This window comes from Leuciscus leuciscus, assembly GCF_965113295.1.
Source record: "Leuciscus leuciscus genome assembly, chromosome: 14".
In the NCBI taxonomy this organism is placed as follows: Eukaryota; Metazoa; Chordata; class Actinopteri; order Cypriniformes; family Leuciscidae; genus Leuciscus; species Leuciscus leuciscus.
Genome location: NC_138738.1, coordinates 40299606 through 40321924, shown reverse-complemented (window position 1 = coordinate 40321924; position 22319 = coordinate 40299606). Strand labels below are relative to the sequence as shown.

At 39.0% G+C, this 22319-nt stretch overlaps 1 protein-coding gene across 1 annotated transcript in view; it reads right to left on the bottom strand.

Moving 5' to 3' along the window:
* plxna1b (plexin A1b) overlaps positions 1 to 22319 on the bottom strand; it is a 170842-nt gene that overhangs the window by 69533 nt on the left and 78990 nt on the right. Inside the window, exons 4-8 of the mRNA XM_082136279.1 lie at positions 17339 to 17476; positions 8513 to 8613; positions 3453 to 3576; positions 2224 to 2377; positions 401 to 500 (exon numbers count right to left, since the gene is read on the bottom strand). Of these exons, the coding sequence (XP_081992405.1) occupies positions 401 to 500; positions 2224 to 2377; positions 3453 to 3576; positions 8513 to 8613; positions 17339 to 17476 (617 nt within the window). The remainder of the gene's footprint in view (positions 1 to 400; positions 501 to 2223; positions 2378 to 3452; positions 3577 to 8512; positions 8614 to 17338; positions 17477 to 22319) is intronic.

The following is a 22319-nucleotide window of genomic DNA, read 5'->3' as shown; positions in this document are numbered from 1 at the left end:
TCTGAGATGCTGTTACTCTGAGAGGTGTGTGTGTGTGTGTGTGTGTGTGTGTGTGTGTGTGTGTGTTATATCTCTGGAGACAGCTTTGGCTCATCTGTCCTGCAATAAGACACTACACAGACCTCCCAAAAGAGTCTGAACCCATCTGGAGCATCTTAGAAGTGCGCACCCACCCACACCCACAGTCAGTGCAGTGTATTCATTGAGATGTTCAGCTGGGGGTCCCACTATCTGTAGGATTGTAACCACAGTCTGTTTTCAAGAGAATAACTGTCAATCAACACGCCACCGGTTGCCACGGCAACAGAAATATGACCCCACCCCCCCCCCCCCCCCCCCCCCCCCAGAGTGGGTAAAACGAGAAGAGCAGAGATAAGAGCGAGAGGAAGAATGGACTCACGATCTGTGGATGCTGCAGTTGTAGAAGGTGAAATCCACACTGGCAAATTTCTGCCCCGTTTCCCTGGATTTCAAGTAGAGCTTCACCACATGAGTGTCTCCTTCAGAACGACAAATAAAGAGAACGAGAGAGAGACTCATCATGAAGGATCATATACGTTCAATATAGTGCCACTGAATCAGCTGCTATCAAAACACTGCTGTGTAAGGAGTGTTTCCACTGAAACCTTGAGTGGCTTGTTGCTTATATAGTTCCACAATAATGAAGTGCATTAGTGTGCTTGAGTATTAATATAGCATACAGGTTTATGTGTATCATCTACATGCTGTACAACGGCTTGAAACGCAGCCACATTTAGAGCCAGAACTATCATGATAAACACTTGTTGGGTTAAATCAAGTCTACATCCTTCTCTGTAAGTTAGTGCTTCACTGATGATTGAGAAACTATGCCAGCGTTGGACATTCAGCATCACAGCATTGTGTCTCTGATGAGCAATGTTAGTGTTAGCATGTAATCATCACCATCTAACAAGATTCATTACCTAAAAATACAATGTTTTTAGATTCATACTGTTAAAAACTGCTAAGGCAGAATCAGCCTGACAACTGAAGGAAACGAATGCAATATTAGCTGTAATGCAGTGTTATTTCAGTATCATTAAGAAACTATTTCACTTAATAATTCTTTATTTTTGTTGTGATTCCACTTAAAAGTTTTAGACATTTAGTGCGTTTGTTGTCATTTTTGTATTATTTTTATTTATTTATGTGTCTATATAGATTCATTCATTTTTTATTTTAGTTTTAGTTATTTTAGTACATAAAGCTAAACTAAATGAAAATGAGAAGAGCTGCTTTGGCAACCACAGCTGAAATAAAAAGTAATAATTAAATAAGTTTAAGTTTTTTAATATTTTATTTCATTTCAATTAACATTTATTTTATTTCAAGTAACATGTATATATGTAAATAATAACATAAGTAAATATGTTTAGGGTCCAATTCTAACTATTAACTGCAACTTTTGCCTCAAACTCCTAATTACTACTAATTAATAGTTAGTAAGGTAGTTGTTAAGTTTAGGTATTGTAGGATTAAGGGATGTAGAATATGATAATGCAGAATAAGGCATTCATTTGTGCTTTATAAATACTAATAAACAGCCAATATCCTAGTAATATGCACGATAATAAGCAACTAGTTAATAGTGAGAATTGAACCTAAAACTAAAGCGTTAACAAATGGTTCTTTTTATGGTTTTAGTTTTAGTTAACAGTAATAACCCTGCTCTAAACGACCCATGCACATCTTTTTGTATTACGTTTTTGTAATTAACAAAAATTGTAATTAACATTCTATGATTGATTCAACTTGTTGTTGTTTTTTCCAAAACAACTTTTGGGTAAATTTTGTGTTGATTCTCAGGTCAAAATCTTAATTTTCATCAACAAAACGCCTACTTTCCAGAACCATTAATGCAAGCAAACATTACAAAATATCCATCAGTTTCAGTATTTTTCTTTAATGGAAACAGATCTGCTTCTCAATCCCCACAATAATCCCTCAAACTATAAAGGACAGATATAATGTGAATTGAAATGTAAGCTTATGATATGAAAACAAAAGCACTGAGTGAATCTCTGGAAGATATGATATAATACCCATCATAAACATCAATCTAAAGCTTGGATTGATGTTACTCTTAATCTTCAGGACTTTTAGATCTAAAGGCTACAGTTAGTGTTGGTTGACTGGAAGTGTATATGTAGCCCAGATTGAGTGTGCGTGCGTGCGTGCATGTGAATGTATGTGTGTACTGACTGTGTTGGCGTGTGATGGGGACGAGCTCTTTGGCTGTGGGAGAGAGGCAGTAGATCCGTGATCCGTGTATTGTTGCTTCGGTCTCCGTGTAATCCTCGAAGGAGCAATCCACTCCTGCGGAAAGATCCGGAACGTTTCGGGCCTCAAGGACCAGCTGGCAGATCAATGGAGAAAACAGACAAAGTGAAAAAGCTTGGCTCGCATTCCCATATTTCATCTGAAGGAGAGTTGTTTTTAGACTACACTCTACACGACATCTGCTGCTCCATATCACTGCGTATCTGCTAACTCTCCTAATGAACATCTATGGAAAAGTGTCGGATATAACCAGTGTTGGGGGAACATTACAAGTAACTTGAGTTTGGTAATCAGATTACTTTTTCAAGTAACTAGTAAAGTAACGTATTACTTTTTCAATTTACAACAAAATATCGAAGTTACTTTTTCAAATAAGTAGCGCTAGTTACTGTTTCACATTTATTGACTGACAGCTCTCCATGTTGAGAGAAATAAAGTGAGGTGTTGTGTGTGTGTGTAAACATGATGGTTATTTTAGTTCTAGACTAAATGTGAACATACATTTACTCATCTCACTGCCACGAAAACATTCAGTATTCCTCAAACTGAATAAAAACAGTAAAATGCAATCTCAGAATTTTAATAATTTAACTTTAATAATTAACTATTATATTAAATGACACTAATATACTTTATGTATTTAATCTCACTTTATTAACCAATGTCTTTGCTACTGACCTTCAATGATCTAATTCCACAATACTAATAAGCACAAATTACTTTAGATTAGATTTAGAAATAAGAGTGTTGAACTTCCTTCTCCTGTATCTATTGTTCTTTAATCTAGAATAACAGCAGCTGAAAGGTTTGAGCGGCGCCCTCTACTGTACAGGAGTAAACATGCATTTCCTTCTGCCTGAGGCTTAATCACTTCACTTTTGGTGTGAAAGGGCGTTAACATTTGCCAAAAATAGTACTTTTATTATGTTATAAAAAAACAAAAAACAATCAAGCCCAGCCCAGGTGAGAAAAAGTAACGCAAAAGTAATGTAACGCATTACTTTTCATAAAAAGTCACTAAGTAAAGCAATTAGTTACTTTTTTAGGGAGTAACTCAATATTGTAATGCATTACTTTTAAAAGTAACTTTGCCCAACACTGGATCTAAGTGTCTGTGCATGTAGCATCTATTCTAACACACACACACACACCTGGACTTCGGCCATGGTGACGGAGATGTTGTTGGGCTGGACCGTCAGCTCCACACACTGATCCGCTCGAGAAGCGAATCTCTGGGGTTCGTCTGCTCTCTCACAGCGATCACGGCGAGAACAACTGAGGACAGAGAGAGAATAAACTCACATTAACACAACAGTTCCAGCCTTGAGCGGTTCAGGGTATCAACAAACTCTAATATAATCAACACTGAGAAGGTTTGAGCTCCACTGAAGGACTTCATATCGTCATTAACCCCCTGAGGTCTACGGTATCGCCGGCGATACCAGCTCGCTTTTTTTTTATTAGTGTAAAAGAAACTCATAAATACTCTGTTGACTTTGATTTTCCATAGGAGTTTCATACATCAATCGATTCTGTTAAATGTGTATTATTTTTGTGTATACTCACAATAAAAACAAAGTGTTGTGCTTTTTGCCAAATAAAGAAAAATAAACATGAAGCGAGTTCTGCCTTCTCTCTGCCAGTGAAGTCCATTCTGAAACGCGTCCGAAAATTAACAATAACTCAGCGAATACTCAGTCAAACAGGCATTCAGACACACAGGCATGAAGCTTGAATTCTCTTCTTTTAAATGAAGTAATTTATATAAAAAGCTAATATTCTCATCTTGTGAAATCTGTATTAAAAGAGAGCGATTCCAGTCGGGCTCATCTCATCTCATTACGTTATAATCGGCCCCGCCCACGGAGAGCGCGCGCTATTCAAACGCAAATGGCTGAGGCAATCCTGTGAACGCCCCCATCAGCTCGAGAAAACACACAAGTTTATTTAGATCATTGTTTACACCGTCTTGCAGCGCTGTGAGGAATAATACTAATGGAAAATGTCCCTCAGAAGTGCGGGTATATCGAGGAGCGAGCTGAGGAATACTGTACGTTTTTTCCTTCTCACGTGAATTTCTTCACGTGGGTTTCTGTTTATGAATGAATAAACGGCAGAGATGCGCGCTGTTTACCACAGCTGGCAAAGACAGTTTAAATTTAAATCGCGTGTGTGAATGAATGATGATGTTTTAGCAAACTGTATTGCTATACTGAGATAAGTAAACATCGACTGAATGTTGAAATAAAATGTAGGCTATTTGTATAAGCAACGTATTAAACTGCAAATTAACAATATGCCCTAATATTTCATGAAAACAACGTTACAGTCAGACGAAATATGAAAGACAACATTTTGTTGACTAGATTTGGGTACAGTTTTTACTGTAGAATATACTGCCACATCAAATAAGCTTTTGTTTAGCAATTTCTATATATAAAATACAATTTTTGTCAAAAATAAAGTCATCAACTAAGATGTTAGCTGTGCCAATGTTGGTTATATTCAAACTAATGAATACATAGATAAAATGTAGGCCTATAATCATTTTTTTTACAAAGAAAGAGTACACTTGAAATATTGTTGAAATTGTAATTATTGTTGTAATTGTAACCGTTTTAATAAAATAGCAAAACATATTTACAAGATAGATGTAAGCAAAATCTTAAATGGTCAATATAAGTCTTCTTCTAAATATATCTTTTGTCCTTGCATTGTGGCTCAGTCAGTGTCACACCTGAGTGAATGGCTCATCATTATGCAGACTGGGTGGGACATTGTATTCTCAGGTGTAAACCACTCCTCGTTCACGCCCCCTCGCATATTGGCTTTCCAAGCAAAACCTGTTTTACATCAATTTAAATCAATGTATGGTTTTATGTGAACGATAAAGCAAGACTATTTTCACATAATTTTGAAGAAAAAACTATAGGCGACGACATCCATTAGTCAAAAGTCTTATTGCCACATATTTAGTATGTGTTTTGTGGCCTTATTTCAAAAACTTTAATTTTTAGTTTTTTCGATAACCACGCATAAACATTATTCTCTCAAAAATGAAAACATGTACATACATGTGGCTCACATATTATTGTAGTCCTGTTTGTGCTATATAGAGTGAATTTACACCTTTGCCATTAATATGTTTATAAGCAACTGAAAAAAGCACAAATGTCAGAGCATGTCAGAACACCCCCAGGGCCCCAAAAAACGCTCAGACTCCAGAGGGTTAAAGATGCTTATGGGCTAAACATTCATTTTCTTCACAGGAATTTCAGAAATATTCTTCAATAAATAGTTTTAAGGTTTTGCCTTAGGCTGGCCACAATAAAAGGCCACTCTAAAATGTGCAGTTTTACTGTATTGGGGGGCAATACAGTAATTTGGAGGGCACTACAATACAGTAGAGGGTCCGAAAACTAGTCATTATCTGGTGTGACCACCATTTGCCTCACGCAGTGCAACACATCTCCTTCGCATAGAGTTGATCAGGTTGTTGATTGTGGCCTGTGGAATGTTGGTCCACTCCTCTTCAATGGATGTCCGAAGTTGTTGGATATTGGCAGGACCTGGAACACGCTGTCGTATACGCCGATCCAGAGCATCCCAAACATGCTCAATGGGTGACATGTCTGTTGAGTCTGCTGGCCATGCAAGAACTGGGATGTTTTCAGCTTCCAGGAATTGTGTACAGATCCTTGCAACATGGGGCCGTGCATTATCATGCTGCAACATGAGGTGATGGTCGTGGATGAATGGCACAACAATGGGCCTCAGGATCTCGTCACAGTATCTCTGTGCATTCAAAATGCCATTAATAAAATGCACCTGTGTTCGTTGTCCATAACATACGCCTGCCAATACCATAACCCCACCGCCACCATGGGCCACTCGATCCACAACATTGACATCAGCAAACTGCTCACCCACACAATGCCATACATGCTTTCTGCCATCTGCCCTGTACAGTGAAAACCGGGATTCATCCGTGAAGAGAACACCTCTCCAAAGTGCCAGACTCCATCGAATGTGAGCATTTGCCCACTCAAGTCGGTTACGACGACGAACTGCAGTCAGGTCGAGACCCCGATGAGGACGACAGGAAATGCAGATGAGCTTCCCTGAGACGGTTTCTGACAGTTTGTGCAGAAATTCTTTGGTTATGCAAACCGATTGTTGCAGCAGCTGTCCGGGTGGCTGGTCTCAGACGATCTCGGAGGTGAAGATGCTGGATGTGGAGGTCCTGGGCTGGTGTGATTACACGTGGTCTCCGGTTGTGAGGCCGGTTGGATGTACTGCCAAAATCTCTAAAACGCCTTTGGAGACGGCTTATGGTAAAGAAATGAACATTCAATTCAAGGGCAACAGCTCTGGTGGACACTCCTGCAGTCAGCATGCCAATTGCACGCTCCCTAAAAACTTGCGACATCTGTGGCATTGTGCTGTGTGATAAAACTGCACATTTTAGAGTGGCCTTTTATTGTGGCCAGCCTAAGGCACACCTGTGCAATAATCATGCTGTCTAATCAGCATCTTGATATGCCACACCTGTCAGGTGGATGGATTATCTCCGCAAAGGAGAAGTGCTCACTAACACAGATTTAGACAGATTTATGAACAATATTTGAGAGAAATAGGCCTTTTGTGTACATAGAAAAAGTCTTAGATGTTTGAGTTCAGCTCATGAAAAATCGGGGCAAAAACAAAAGTGTTGCGTTTATAATTTTGTTCAGTGTATGTAGTGCCAACTAAATCTCTCTTCAATGGGAATTTGAAAACAAAACAAAATGTATTAAAGTTGTTGAAATCAAATATATCATCACAAATATCATCACTGTGACCTTCAGTGGAATATCATCACTGTGACCTTCAGTGGTCGGCCATAAAGTTAGTTATTGTTAGAAAAACAATAGTGTCACTATGGAGAAAATAAATGTGATTTTTTACATCTGGAAGCTGACTTCTGCACTCCTTTGGCATTTAATGTGGATGTTACATAGGAAAACTATTTAAACTGCTTCTTTGTGGCTAAAATGGTGGTAAAAAGGACTGTTTCCTGCTAATGTTTGCCAGAAGGTTTGGCAGAGCATCATATTTTTACACAGACAGACTGAGGCTCATGTGTGTTCATACGCAGCGCTGAAATCATCTGCGCTGGAGCGAGACCCGAGCGCTCAGACATGAACACACACACACACTTCATGAATCCCTGAAGGGCAAATTCAGACATCTGAAGATAAAGCTGACATCTGAATCTTCAGGGATAATCACTGAATGTGACGGTTATTGTGGAAGAGAGAATGACGGGAGTATGTTTTGGCTTTTAATTATTTTTTAACCACAGTTTGAGTTCATGGCTGAAATCCAGCTAATGTTTCTCTCGTGACTGAGATCAGAGGAGCGTCAAGGACCCGTTTATGTGAATCATAATGAATATTTCCACTTCAGCCTGAGGAAGAGTTTGATGAACTGATGTGCAAAGACACGCTAGATGGTGGTACACCACACACACACGCACACACACACACACACACACACACACACACACACACCAAGAACAGGTTCAGGACGACAAGTTAAATCCTTCAACCCTGTAAAGCCTGGAACATCAAATAATAGTCAGAAAAAATAAGTAAAATGAAATTCTGATGCTTGTAATGTAAATAACTGAGATATTTATAACAGTACAGCAGATACTGACATAAAATGCATATGAATAGCAGTCGTCACTCTTTATCTGCCAATAACATGCTTTTTAAATGATCAATTTTATGATCAAAACTCAAATAAACCTTCCTCAAAAGACCGATGATCATATTTTATCTTGAACTTCAGTTCAACTTCAGTTGCTTCAGTCCAGTAAGTGTTTATCTTGAAATATTCAAAGTTATTACATTTATCAGTACAGATTTCACAGCAAAAAGACACATGAATCACGAGCTGAAGGTGAACATTTGTACAATTATACTAGAAAACCTTTTACTTATGAACTATAAATCAGGAGAAAGAAGACATGTTGTAGAATGAGCAACAGGATTTTCAGAAAGTTTTGATCATGTTTTTCATGTATTAAATATGATACAGTAGGCTTTCTAGGGTTAAACAGTTCATTAATAGGGTTAAATATTCAAGTTATTTTTGTCTGTCAAATGAGATGTAATGTGAAGTCGAGGAAAGGTGTTGATATGAAGGTGTTTGTGTGTTTGCTTACATGTTGTGAAGGACACACCAGCCGCAGTGAGGATCTCTGGAGCTCAGACACTCGAAGCAGCTCGTGTACTGAGAACAGCTCTCCACCGGCACACGCGTCACCTGCACAACACACACACACACACACACACACGTTAATCATATCACACACACAGAGCAAATCAGAGTATAACTGCTGTAAAGCAGCACATCTGTGGTCAGAGCATGAGTCGCTTCAGGCTAGAGATGAGCGCTGGAGGGTGACAAATGTTTGCTGCTTTCTGCATGTGTGTGTGTGTGTGTGTGTGTGTGTGTGTGTGTGTGTGTGTGTGTGTGTGTGTGTGTGTGTGTGTGTGTGTGCGCATATGGAAGGCACAGAATCAGCTTCTCACACGCTGCGCCATCTGACAGTTACCACGGAGATCAGCATTTGATTGACAGGAACCCTGAATCCCTCCTGCCGAAAACAGAATAACATCAGTGTGTGTGTGTGTGTGTGTGTGTGTGTGTGTGAGGAAGAGAAGGCAAATTAGTAATAGAGGGAAAGGAGGAAGGATGGAAGTTGTGAAAGCAAAACCAGGGAAGTCAAAGTTGTGTCGTTCTGGTCCATCAGTTCATGCGTGTCGAATGATAATAAAGTTTTTTTAATAAAAGTTATTATATAAAAGATATCATAAGATAACACGTAGATAACAGATTTTAACCTGGAAGTAGCACATGCTATATGTAGTTAATAACACTAAATTATGTAGAATTACAAGAAACTAACCCTAAACCAAACCAAACCAAACAATAACCTACATATAGATAATTAATATTAATCAGCAATTACTTGTGTAATGACACTGTAACAACATGTACCCAAATATTATGATAATATTAATAAATAACTGAACTTATTAATCTAAAGGCAAATATAAACCCAGCAGAGTGCATGATGGAAAACACCAGCCTATGAATCCACTTTAATCACACTCTCACTCTCACACACACACACACACACTCTCACACACACACACACACACACACACACACACACACACACACACACACACACACACACACACACACACACACACAGGTGTGAGTATCAGTTTACAGGGTGAGAAACAGTGATGGAGGGATGTAGACAAACAGAGATGAAGAACAGATGGTGAGATAGTGAGGATGGCGAGGTCTGGTCTGTGTGTAGGTTGTGTGTGTGTGTGTGTGTATAAACGTTTAGGGTTCAGGGCACATCCGTTTCTCTGTAAAACCAGTTCACCATATGCAGCCTGTCAGTGTGTGTGCGTGCGTGTGTGTGTGTGTGTGTGTGTGTGTGTGTGTGTGTGTGTGTGTGTGTGTGCGTGTGCATGTGCGTGCGTGTGTGTAAATATACAGTGTAAAATAAAGAAAATGAATATGCATTAAAGACAACACTGTTTAACGCAAGCTTAACATTAATTTGTCATTTTAATACATGGTGAAAGTCATCATGTAACACACACACACACACACACACACACACACACACACACACAGGCGAGCAGCCGTGAGCGGAGTTCATCTGATATTCAGCGTGTTAAACTGCAGCCTGCAGCAAAAACACACGCAAATGAATTCAAGATAAATGACACACACACACACACACACACAGACACACATTACACCGGATGATAGTGTGTCAAAACACACACATTCAATCTCAGAGATGAGGAAAACTCAGCACCTCAGGCTTCAAACGTCAATCAAATATGTGTGACACGATGATGACGCATGTGTGTGACACACACACACGCACACACACACACCTCTCTATATCAACCTCTATATCTCAGACACAACAGAAACTCAAAGCTATCAGCTGATGTGGGAGATTGTTGTGTTTTTACAAATGTTGACAGTTATAGTGTTGGACAACATTCCCAACATCTCAAATATAATCTAGATTTTGCAACAAACATGAACAATTACATGAAGGAATGAAGGAAGGAATCAGAATCTGTAAAATCAGAATGACAGAAAATGAAAGTTAAATGTAAAAAAAGACCGAAATAAGAGAATTACCCAATGAAAGCACAAACATGAGTTTAAAGGCCAATTTATACTTCTGCGTCGAGTGTACGCCGTAGTGTACGTCGTAGGCGACGCCGTCGTGAGCATTTATACTTCTGCGAATGTCTGTGTTGCTCTGCAGTTACACCGCCGAAACGCTAGTTGGCGCGGGTGGGTTTTAATGTTCCACTGTGTTTACATTCCTCGCGGCTGTTTTGAGTTTAGGTTTCTACGAGCAATGGCGACTGAAGGAGTCATACAGATGGCTGTATTTCCGCACTTCTTCAAGCAATCTCTCGGTCACTTGGTCTATTTCCATGGCTCTTCACTGATCTTCGGAATTTAAAAATGGCGGGCGGGCGGTGCAGAGTGCAGAAGATCATTCCGGAAATGCGTAGGAGGAAACGCGATGCTATCCAGCCGACCAATCACAGATCTTGCGGTCCGCGTCGCCGCGACGCGTAGTTACATTTTTGAGGAGGTGCGCGTCAGGGTACGACGTATGGTACACGTCAATGCGTATGCTACGCCGCACCTTCTACGCGCACCCGACGCAGAAGTATAAATTGGCCTTAAGAAGGTTAAAGGTGCATTGCGCAAGTCTCTGAGTTTTTGCAGAACTATGCCCCCTCTGGCGGCAAGCGAAACTGCAGCCAGAAGTGTGCACGCTCACGGACAATAGTTTTCTTTTATTTTATCTTACGTGGAGTTTGCGTTGGTGTTTGAAATGAACTACAAGCCGGTCTCTTAGAATCCATCTTCTACGGAGAATGGCGGCGAATACACAAACCTGCCAGACAGCCAGGTGAGCGTGCCGGGAACGCGCATGACGTCACGCCTAGTCTAAAATTCCGGCCCGAATCCCTCTTATTTATTTTACTTTACAGGATTATAGAGACAATCTCAGTGATCAGAGAAGGGCTCATTCAGCCCATCAGGCAATTGTTTAAGCATGTATGGGTTAGAAAACGGGTATTTTTAACATGAAAAGTTGCGCAATGCACCTTTAAAGAAGAACAGAAGGAAAGAAGAACATTACATACATAACATACATACATAACATACATTCATAACATACATTCATACATATTTTCATAAATACTTTCACACACTACTGTTCAAAAGCTGAAGTCAGTAAGATTTTTTTTAAAGAAATAAATAGTTTTATTCAGCAAGTCTGCATTGATCAAAAGGAATTTATAATGCTCAATGTTACAGTATTAAAAAGATTTTTATTTCAAATAAATGTTGTAAAATTTCTATTCGTCATAGAATCACGATTTTAAAATATACGTTTTCAACACTCATAATAATCATAAATGTTTCTTGAGCATCAAATCATCATATTAGAATGATTTCTGAAGGATCATGTGACACTGAAGAGTAATGATGCTGAAAATTCAGCTTTGATCACAGGAATAAATTACATTTAATGTATATTACAATAAAAAAAAAGCTTTAAATTGCAATTTCTAAAAAGTGTTTTTAATCAAATAAATGCAGCATTAGTGGAGCAGAAGAATCTTACCAACCCTACATTTTGAACAGTACATTATATTTTGCAATGACCATGAACAAATATATTTTGCTTGTATACAAAATGACTATTATATTGTATCATCACTTTTGATTCAGCAATGTCATTTGCAATGCTTCATGGGAGTAGTTAATTATCTAGCTGGTCTATTGTCTACTGGTCTACAGGGATCAATTCTTGGTCCTATTCTTTTTGCATTGTACCTCCTTCCACTTGGAATAGTTTTTAAAAAGCATGGCATCTCCTATCATCTTTATGCTGATGATTGTCAAATTTATATGCCAATCAGAAAGCATGAAGGCAGCCCCCTGACACCCCTACTTGAATGTTTAAATGACGTCAAAGCGTGGTTGGCCCAAAACATTTTTAAACTAAATGAGAGTAAAACAGAGATTATGCAGTTTGGCCCCACTAACCCCATCATAGATTTGGGCCTCCTCAATGACTTTGTGCGTCCTGTTATAACTAACCTTGGGGTAAAAATAGACAGTGATTTTAAACTAAACAAACAAATAAATGCAGTAGTGAAATCTAGTTTTTATCATCTTCGTCTTTTAGCCAAAGTTAAACCGTTTCTGTCTTTTAACAGTTTTGAACAAGCTACACATGCTTTTATTTCTTCTCGTTTAGACTACTGTAATGCAATTTATATCGGTATAAATCGAAACGCACTTTCACGCGTACAGTTAGTCCAAAATTCTGCAGCACGTCTTTTAACAGGAACCAAAAAGCGCGCTCATATAACTCCATTTCTTGCCTCATTGCACTGGCTTCCTGTTCGTTTTAGGATTGATTTTAAAATGTTATTGTTTGTTTTTAAAGCTGTGAATGGACTGGCCCCAACATATATCTCGGACCTCATCCAAATGTATACGCCAGCGCGGACACTGAGGTCAGAGGGCCAGCTCCAGCTTGCGGTCCCCAAGTCAAGACTTAAAACTCGGGGGGACAGGGCCTTTTCTGTGGTTAGACCTAAACTCTGGAACGCTCTGCCCCTCCATGTCCGAACTGCCCCTCCATGTCCGAACTGCCCCTCCATGTCCGAACTGCCCCTCCATGTCCGAACTGCCCCTCCATGTCCGAACTGCCCCTCCATGTCCTCCATGTCCGAACTGCCCCTCCATGTCCGAACTGCCCCTCCATGTCCGAACTGCCCCTCCATGTCCGAACTGCCCCTCCATGTCCTCCATGTCCGAACTGCCCCTACAGTTGAGTGTTTTAAGGCTCGTCTAAAGACTCGTTTTTATTCTTTGGCTTTTAACTCCGCGTGAGTTGTGTGGTCCTCTGTGGTGTTTATTCTTTTTATCTTTTATATTTTATATATTTTTAAACCTGATGTTCTTATTTTGTTTTAATAATTTTATATTTATTGTTTTGTATGTTCTGAGTCTTCTGTGCAGCACTTTGGAAACTTTGTGTTTGTAAAATGTGCTATAGAAATAAAGTGGATTGGATTGTTTTAAACTAACATTGATCCAATGTGAAAGCTTTCTTTTTTCTTTTTAGCTTGACACAGCATGTCCATCCGGCACGTCATCACACTAGAGGAGAGAAACTTCCTCTCTTCCATTCTTTCATCCTGTCAGTGGGTTTCAGTAAAGACACCTCAACCAATCAAGAGGCTTTTAATACAGACCCTACACACACACAATCAATACTGAACCACACACACACACACATACACACACTACTGAAGTTCTTAATTGCAGTAAGACTGGATGATTCACTCTGTGCTGATATGAAGGATTATGGGATTAACTTTGCTCCAGATGATCAATGATTTGATTAGACGGAACAAAAAGGTTAAGACTCTAAAACGCAGCGGCTTAAACACACGCTCCTGTGTGTCCATGATAACCTCCATCACACATTCACACCATCACACTCCTCTTTATTAAACCAGTTCTTTCATTCAACTTAAATCATCCATTATTCTACACTTGTAGCATTTATTTGATTCCCTGCAGTCCATTTATCATGTTACTCGAGGTCTATTCTTACTGTGAATTACCTCTGATCTATGATTCATTAAACTCCACATTCCTGCAGATTTCACACTGCTGGTAGAATAGATTCTGATCATACAAAAATGATTTTCTTGCTTAGAATTTTTGACATTTTTCTAGTACGAATATCTAAGTTCTAAAATCAAGACTCGTTTACTGGAGATGCAAAAGGATTTAAGATGTTAAGTCTTGTTTTCTCAAATAAATTATCAAAATGAAGTTCTTTAAATTGAGTTAAGTTTAAAACAAGAAAGAATATCTGCCAATGGGGTCAGAAAAATAAACTTAATCCAACAGGAAAATAAGAATATTTGACCAAATTAGCAGAAATGACTTTTGCAGAGTATGTAAATGAGCTGTGATGGATGTGACATCATTCTGACTCTGGTTTGCAGGTTCGTTTAAATCCACTTTGATGAGATTGATACGGTAAAACCCACGCCATCGTTACTATTCGTATCACTGTGTATCAAGAGCTGAGATTCAGATATGATAATGAGCGTTTGGATTCTGACCAATCAGAGCAGAGCAGCTCTCAGAGAGGCGGAGCTTAGAGAGACTGAATCTTCAAACGAAGCGTTTCAGACACTGAGAGAAAAGAGCTGATGCTGCAGTGGAGATTATTAGCAAATTTAAGTGTTTTTGACTTTTGATTGCATGTAAACCTGTTGTAGGAGACTCCAAAACACAATTAGGAACCTTTAAAATAGCATAATTGGGCTGCTTTAAATTGCTGTCTGACTGAGGAGGGAGTTTTGACTTTGATTCCCGTTGGAGTGTCATCCAGATGTGTGTAATCTGGAGCTGTAAGAGCTGATGCTGGTTCGCCCCGGGCCGAGCGAAGCGGACGGCGAGAGGAGACAGGCTATCAAACACTTTTTAATTAAGTGCTGGAGAACAAGGGGCCAATGCTAAATTACTCTGTCAGGGCTTTAAATGGAGCGTGTGCTTTTTCTGAGCAGCGCCTCAGACTCTCTGCCAGCCGTTTTCATTATCCTGAGAAGAAAAGTCAAGGAACAGGAAAAATAGAAACTGACAGAACACAAAGAGACGAAGGACTTCTTGCATTTTACGGGCGTATTCTACAGGAGACACCATTATTTCATCGCAAACGTTAAAAAAATTTCACTGTATAGTCTTCAAACACTCACATTCATATCAAAATCATTAGAAAAAGTGAATTCTTCTTTTAAAACTGAGGTTTTAAACAGTATTTTTCCAGCTCAAACACTCCCTCCATCTGTCATTGGTCAGTCAAACAGAAAGCCCCGCCCCAAACTCACGTGATTGGTTGAGTCAGAAGTCGACGTGCAAATGCTTGTGTGTTTTTCTACATTTTACGACGACATTAAACATGGTAGTGTGATAATCATTCACAGAACGGGAAACAAACACTGGAAGTTAAGAGCATGGCAACACATGAGTGTGTATTACATCGAAGCAGATTCAGTTTAAACGTCACACTTTACATAATATCATGAGTTTGTGATGATTATTATTGATGATGTGTCAGGCAGTGATGTTTTATCTGGATTCAGACGCGAAAGGAAGATCAATGGAGTCTCATGTGACGTATAGAGCAGATACACACACAGCTGCATTACAGGTGTGTGTGTGTGTGTGTGTGTGTGTGTGTGTGTGTGTGTGTGTGTGTGTGTGTGTGTGTGTGTGTACACTAAAACATCAATAATCAGATCAGATGACACTGTAATGTACATCATCTCATTGATCACTCACTGTATGTTCTACATGTGTGTAAGGAGACTAAAATAACTCTACACTCCATAACACACACACACACGCATGACCGATAGATCAATGAGGAAGCCTGAAGCAAACTCCCACTCAGTGCAACAAAAAAAAATCATAAATAAGAAAAAGTATGTCCATTTTGTATGTTATTGTGTCTGTTTCACATGTCAAAAAAGATAATGACCAAAAATCAATGAAACTCTTAATGGAAATAACATCACAACATTTATTTCCATCACAAGGTGCATCATTTTTTGGTCGATATCTTGTATTGTCAATGCAAGAGTCCAGCGCTCTGTAAAGTCTCCTCCAGCACATCCAGAAGACTGTAAGTAGGCGCGTTTCCATTACAGATTTGCGCAAAACTTTTGCGATTTTTTCTAAATATCGGTTTCCATTAACCGATGTTATGCGACTAAAACTTAATTTCCAAAAATCATGGCAACGCACGTTGGTAGGTTCATATATATCACAGCCACCGCACTAGACATTATCATTATTAATGGAAGGAAATTTAGGCATGTTTTCCAATCATTGATGGCAAGGAAAGACCCTTATACTGTGAGCGGCTCATATGAGGTGTTTCTGGGTGTTTCTCACATTTCTGCTTCGAGGTCTTGATTGTGGCATTTATTTGAGGTTTAGAATCCAGTATTTCTGTCATTCTTTTGTCTTTTATGAATTTAATAAAGAACTCTGTCTCGTATCCTGTCCAAACACACCGCGTCATCTACGTCAGCTGACCTGTAAATGCGCAAAAACGGTTTCCATTGCAGTTTTGCGAAATATTCCTTTTTTGAATTGCCTGAAAAACCTCCTCATGTGAGCGTAAACACTTTTTTGTGATAAATGGGAGTTTTTGCGAAATTGACGTGTTTCCATTGGACGTATTTTCAATTCGCAATTTCAATTTGTGCAATTTGAAGAGTAATGGAAACATGGCTTGTGAGTTTAAGCTCTGGACTCAGAGGAACATCAATTCATGTGTGAAAATGATTCTTCATGCTCCTCTCAACCATTCCTTCACAATCTGAGCCTGATGAATGTTTACATTGTCAAACTGGAATATGGCCATGATGTGTCTTCCTACATGGTTGTTTAAGAAATGAAAAGCTACACACTCCATCAATTAGGGTTAGAAGAACTGTAGCCAAAAATATAACATGCTAAACATAATCACTGCAATAATGATCCAGTCATTGACGTATTTAGGCCGTGGAGTGTGTATGTATGTCAGTGTGCAATGACATGAAGATGAAACTATTGGTTGCATGATGAGCATCACGTTTGTAAAAGCTTTGTGCAGAACTGTCTTGTTGAGTTGGAATGAATGGATTATGCAGAACGAACACACAGCCTACTTGTGGGACTATTAAGATCTCATGCATTTTGACATTTTAATGGCAATTAAGCACATTTTGACATCAAATTCTCATTGCATCACGTTTTGAAAGTGATCCGGTCCAGGTGTTTCTTCATTGAAATCATCATTATGAAGTGTGTAAAGGCGCGTGCTCACCTGTTTGTCGGTGAGTGTGTAGATGAACTGGAGGTCGGGGCTGAACAGCATGTCCCGTAACACCGGACTGCCATCGCTCACCGGGACGCTCTCGTACACCAGCGCCGGTCGGGACGGGCTCACAGAATTAATCAGAATCTGACAAAACAAGAGCATCAACATCTCATTAATATCTCATAACACCAGCGCAATCCTCTCACACACAGAGAAGCACGACACGAGGCCAAACGCTTTCATCATGTGAAAACACAAACATCATTACAATAATGACATCAGACCGTCAGGACGAGCTAATCGCCGGGAATATAATCATCTCTGCGTCTCTCAGGAGAGAATCGGCGAGAGGATGAGAGCCGGGATCAAATCCCTCATTCAGCATCAATCTCTCCGTACCACTACAAGAGGATTACATACATTAGCCGCTAATTGAATCATACAATGAAGACAGACGCAACTGTTACACCGGCAGCAACGGCACATTTACACAGGCTTATACTGCACCGATCACACACACACACTGCACTCACAACACACACCACTGCTAACTTCAGCGAAGTCTTCGCTGTTCACAAAGACCTTCTGAAATCAATGCATTAAGTAATTAACCATTATGATTTATTCAAACTCCATGCAAACGGATCAAATATTAATGAGAATGAAAGAACATTTAGCAAAAACAAGACATTGAAAGTGACAGGGTTTCTTTTAAAGGGATTTCTTTATGCAGAATAAATCTGAAGATATTTAACAGAACGTCCAGGATGCTCTTTTCCGTACTATGAAAAATATCAGCGAGCTCCAAAAATAACTGCATTAAAGCAGCTCATTCAACACATACATACACACACACACACACACACACACACACACACAAGATGCACCGATTACAATTTTCTAGGCCGATTTCCGATTTTTCATTGAGTTTGACCTGCCGATACGATTTCATTTTTTCTAACCACTTTACAGCACACACAAATATTTATTTTCTCTATATAAATTTTTTTTATAAAATACCATATCCTTTTACCCAAACTGAATAATAAAAACCAGTTTAAATGGGTAAATTTTATATAACATTTTTTGAGTCTTCATTTTCTTTTCTGACATAACCTAATCCAGTTCTTGTTAAAACACACTAGACATGCACATTCTGTGCATTTCGGGCACTTTTGTTTGAAATCATATTTATTTTGTCCATCAAAAGTGTGCTTTCACTTTAATTGAGCGTGAGCAGCGCAGAAAATAGACTCGGCGGCGAAACCCCCGCTTCACTGCTGCTCACGCGACGCTCCTGTTGGGCGCTCACTCGCAGCTCCTGCTCCCGGTGTGAATGCACTCATTGATTAACATGCACGCCGGAAAAAATATGCGTGAAACAGCCGTAATTCACAAGGTTTCCTACATGTGCGTTCCGTGTGCACGTGTGATGCTGATGTTGCGCGATGTTAATCATGCGGCGCCCGAGTGCATTTGACCGGCATAAAATCAGCATATGTCAGACTGACCGGTCGGTCGCTGGTCATGGCCGATCACGTGAAAATTAGCCAATTCCGGTCACCAGCCGATCAATCAGTGCATCTCTAACATACATACAGTTCAACAATTTTGAGTCATTTAAAAAAAATAAAAAAAAATAAAAATAATTCATACTTTTATTCATCATGGATGCATTAAATTGATCAAAAGTGACATTTATAATGTTGCAAAAGAATTTTTTTCAAATAAATGCTCTTCTTGTAGAACTTTCTATTTGTCAAAGAATTCTGAAAGATAAAATGTATCAGGTTCTCACAAAAATATGAATAATGAAGAGCACAACTGTGTTCAACACTGATAAATAAAAATCATAAATGTTTCTTGAGCATCAAATCATCATATTAGAATGATTTCTGAAGGATCATGTGACACTGAAGACTGGAGTAATGATGATGAAAATCCAGCTTTAATCACAGGAATAAATTACACTTTACTATATATATATATATTTCTGCGCTATATATATATTCACATAGAAAACTGTTATTTTAGATTGCAATAATATTTCAATATTTTTGATCAAATAAATGCAGCATTGGTGATCATAAAGGACTAAAAACTCTTCCCAACCCCAAGCTTTTGAACAGTAGTGTGTATATATATGAAGAACAGAAGCAAATTTAAGTCATTATTCACTACGAATCTCCATTTGGGACGACAGAAAGCTGAATGACGACAGACGTTTCACTCAGATACAGTGAGCACATATGAGTGCATTACTGTAACGAGACCCAGTGGAAGTATATATTACTTATGTAAATATGATGAGGCGAGGGGAAGCGCGCTGTTCTTGCATGTTGAACACATTCATCACTTCTATTGCATCTCTGAGTGTGACGCAGTGATCGCTTCAGAGGATCACACACACAGTTCATCTCAAACCACATCAAATCACTTACACACACACACACTCAGCACACATCAATGAGCATTACACATATCAAACTGAGTTTTAGTGCCATTACAGACTCAATGCAAGGAAAATATTAAAATAAAGCCACCTGGGATCATGCTGCGACAAACGGCACAATAACCTTAGAGAAAACCACGATTAATCCACAATAAATACAACAGAATCGAGCAAATTCAAAAGGAATGATTCGCGTAATATATCAAGGTTTTAATATTAGCAAAAAAATAGTCCAGTAAGTTGATATGTAATCAGTATTTGAGTTTGGATACCCTTTATTTTAAGTGTAATTATTAAAAAAATTAGTCATGAGGAATATATATATATATAACTATATATGTTACTATAGGGTTATAGTTTGGTTTAAGGTTAGTTACTTGTAAATATGCATAATTTACTGTTATTACTATAGTAAGTTAAGAAACTACGTCACCTTAAAATAAAGTCTTAGCAGTTCAATATTTCTTTAAAACCTAAACTGGAGGCCTGTTAGTTGAGCTGCTGAGATGTCCAATCAATATCTGCACTTTGAGTGTTTATGCATCTGCAATATGTCCCAAAAATGCCCCTGGTGCACGTAAACGTTGAACTAAACATGAACTATGATTAATAAATGCTGTAGATGTATTGCTCATTGTTAGTTCATGTTCACTAATGTTAACAAATGCAACCTTATGGTAAAGTGTTACAAAAAAAACAGATAACTACAATTAAAGCATGCACTATTTTGATAGTCCACTTTTTCTACAGACTATAAGTAACTTTGCAACTCCATGTCAACTAACTCTCATTAGAGTTTTAGTAAACGGTTAGGGTTAGGGTTAGAATAAGTGGAGATGCACTTGCAAAGTTACTTATAGTCAGTAGAATGACAGTCGGGGAGCATCAAAATAAAGTGTTAGCCGATATTAAGCAGACCGTCTACTAATACTGTAAAGAGAGTTAGTTGACATGTGACCCTGGATCACGCCACCAGTCACGAGTCGCACTGGTATATCTGTGGCAATAGCCAACAATACATTGTATGGGTCAAAATTATCGATTTTTCTTTTATGCCAAAAATCATTAGGATATTAAGTAAAGATCATGTTCCATGAAGATATTTTGTAAATTTCCTACCGTAAATATATAAAACATTTATTTTTGTGAGTGAATGCAGCACAATCGCCAACATAAATGGAAAACTTTAAAGGAGATTTTCTCAATGTTTCGATTTTTTTGCACCCTCAGATTCCAGATTTTCAATAGTTGTATCTCGGCCGCATATTTTCCTATCCTAACACACCATACATCAATGGAAAGCTTATTTATTCAGCGTTCATATGGTGTATAAATCATATGAATTGGACCCATGTGACTGATTTGTGGACCAGGGCCACATATAGTTGCAGATTTACTTATGTTTAGTCGAATGTCTAAAGTAGACCATCGAAATCAAGTTTTACAGAGAATGATTGCTGATGTGACTGTCAAGACAGGCTGATGGAGCTGTTGTGGGAAAAACTAATAAATAATAGCAAAGTAGTGGATATTTACATATATGAATAATCATTTGAAGCGTTTTATACACCGTGAAAACAGCAAGTGTTTGACCGGAAATTGAAATCTAGACAGCGTAGTGAATGTTTATGTGGTTGTCAGTGAATGTGATGCAACATTTTCAATATAGCATCCCGTTCGTTGACAATGAGACTCAATACATTTAGGCAAGACTAAACCGGTTTTCCTCCATGATTCCCATTCTATCCGAGATTGAAGCGCCTGAACGCGGCGAGCTAGTAATTGACCGTTGGCAAAGACCCGCCCCCTTTAGTTACTGTTGCTATGTCTGACAAGCCACGCCTCTCTCTCACACACACCATGTTCTCACCCAGACAGCAACATAGTGTCGGCCCCTATCCGGCCCTGATCCGGTACATGTGGGTTCAACGCGTCCCAGATGTGTGCCGGATGTGGGCCGACACTATGTTACTGTCTGGGCACACAGTGAAACACACTGAGAGGACACTGACAACACACTGACACACAGGACAGACCAGCTTACTTTTGATATGAAACAAAGTCTCATCTTTCAAATTTGGTCATTTTTTAAAGAAATTTAACAATAAATACGGTTTTGTGTCTCTTGAATGTGTCGGACAGATCGCTCAGTTAAAGCGGCTCGTGAACCGATCATCTCTTCCTTCTAGTTCATTTATAGCATCAAATAGACATGAATGAACATCAGAAGGAATGTTGTTTTATCCACGGAAAGACATCAGGACACTTTTCAAGCTCAAATCCTCCAACGTTAATCTACTAACTCTCCTGACTGCTTTGTCGGACAAACATGACGGATTCGGCGGATGGCGGATTATGATTGGTCAGATCGCCTGTCAATCAAACTCCCTGCAAAGGGTAAGTTACGACTTCAGAAGTGGGAAGTGGGAAATGTCCGACAGCAGGAGAAGACCGCATTATCATCACAGCTGTCGTGTGTTACTGACCGTCACACAGGTAACAGAGTTCAGGGTTTAAATCAAAAGTGGGTAACAC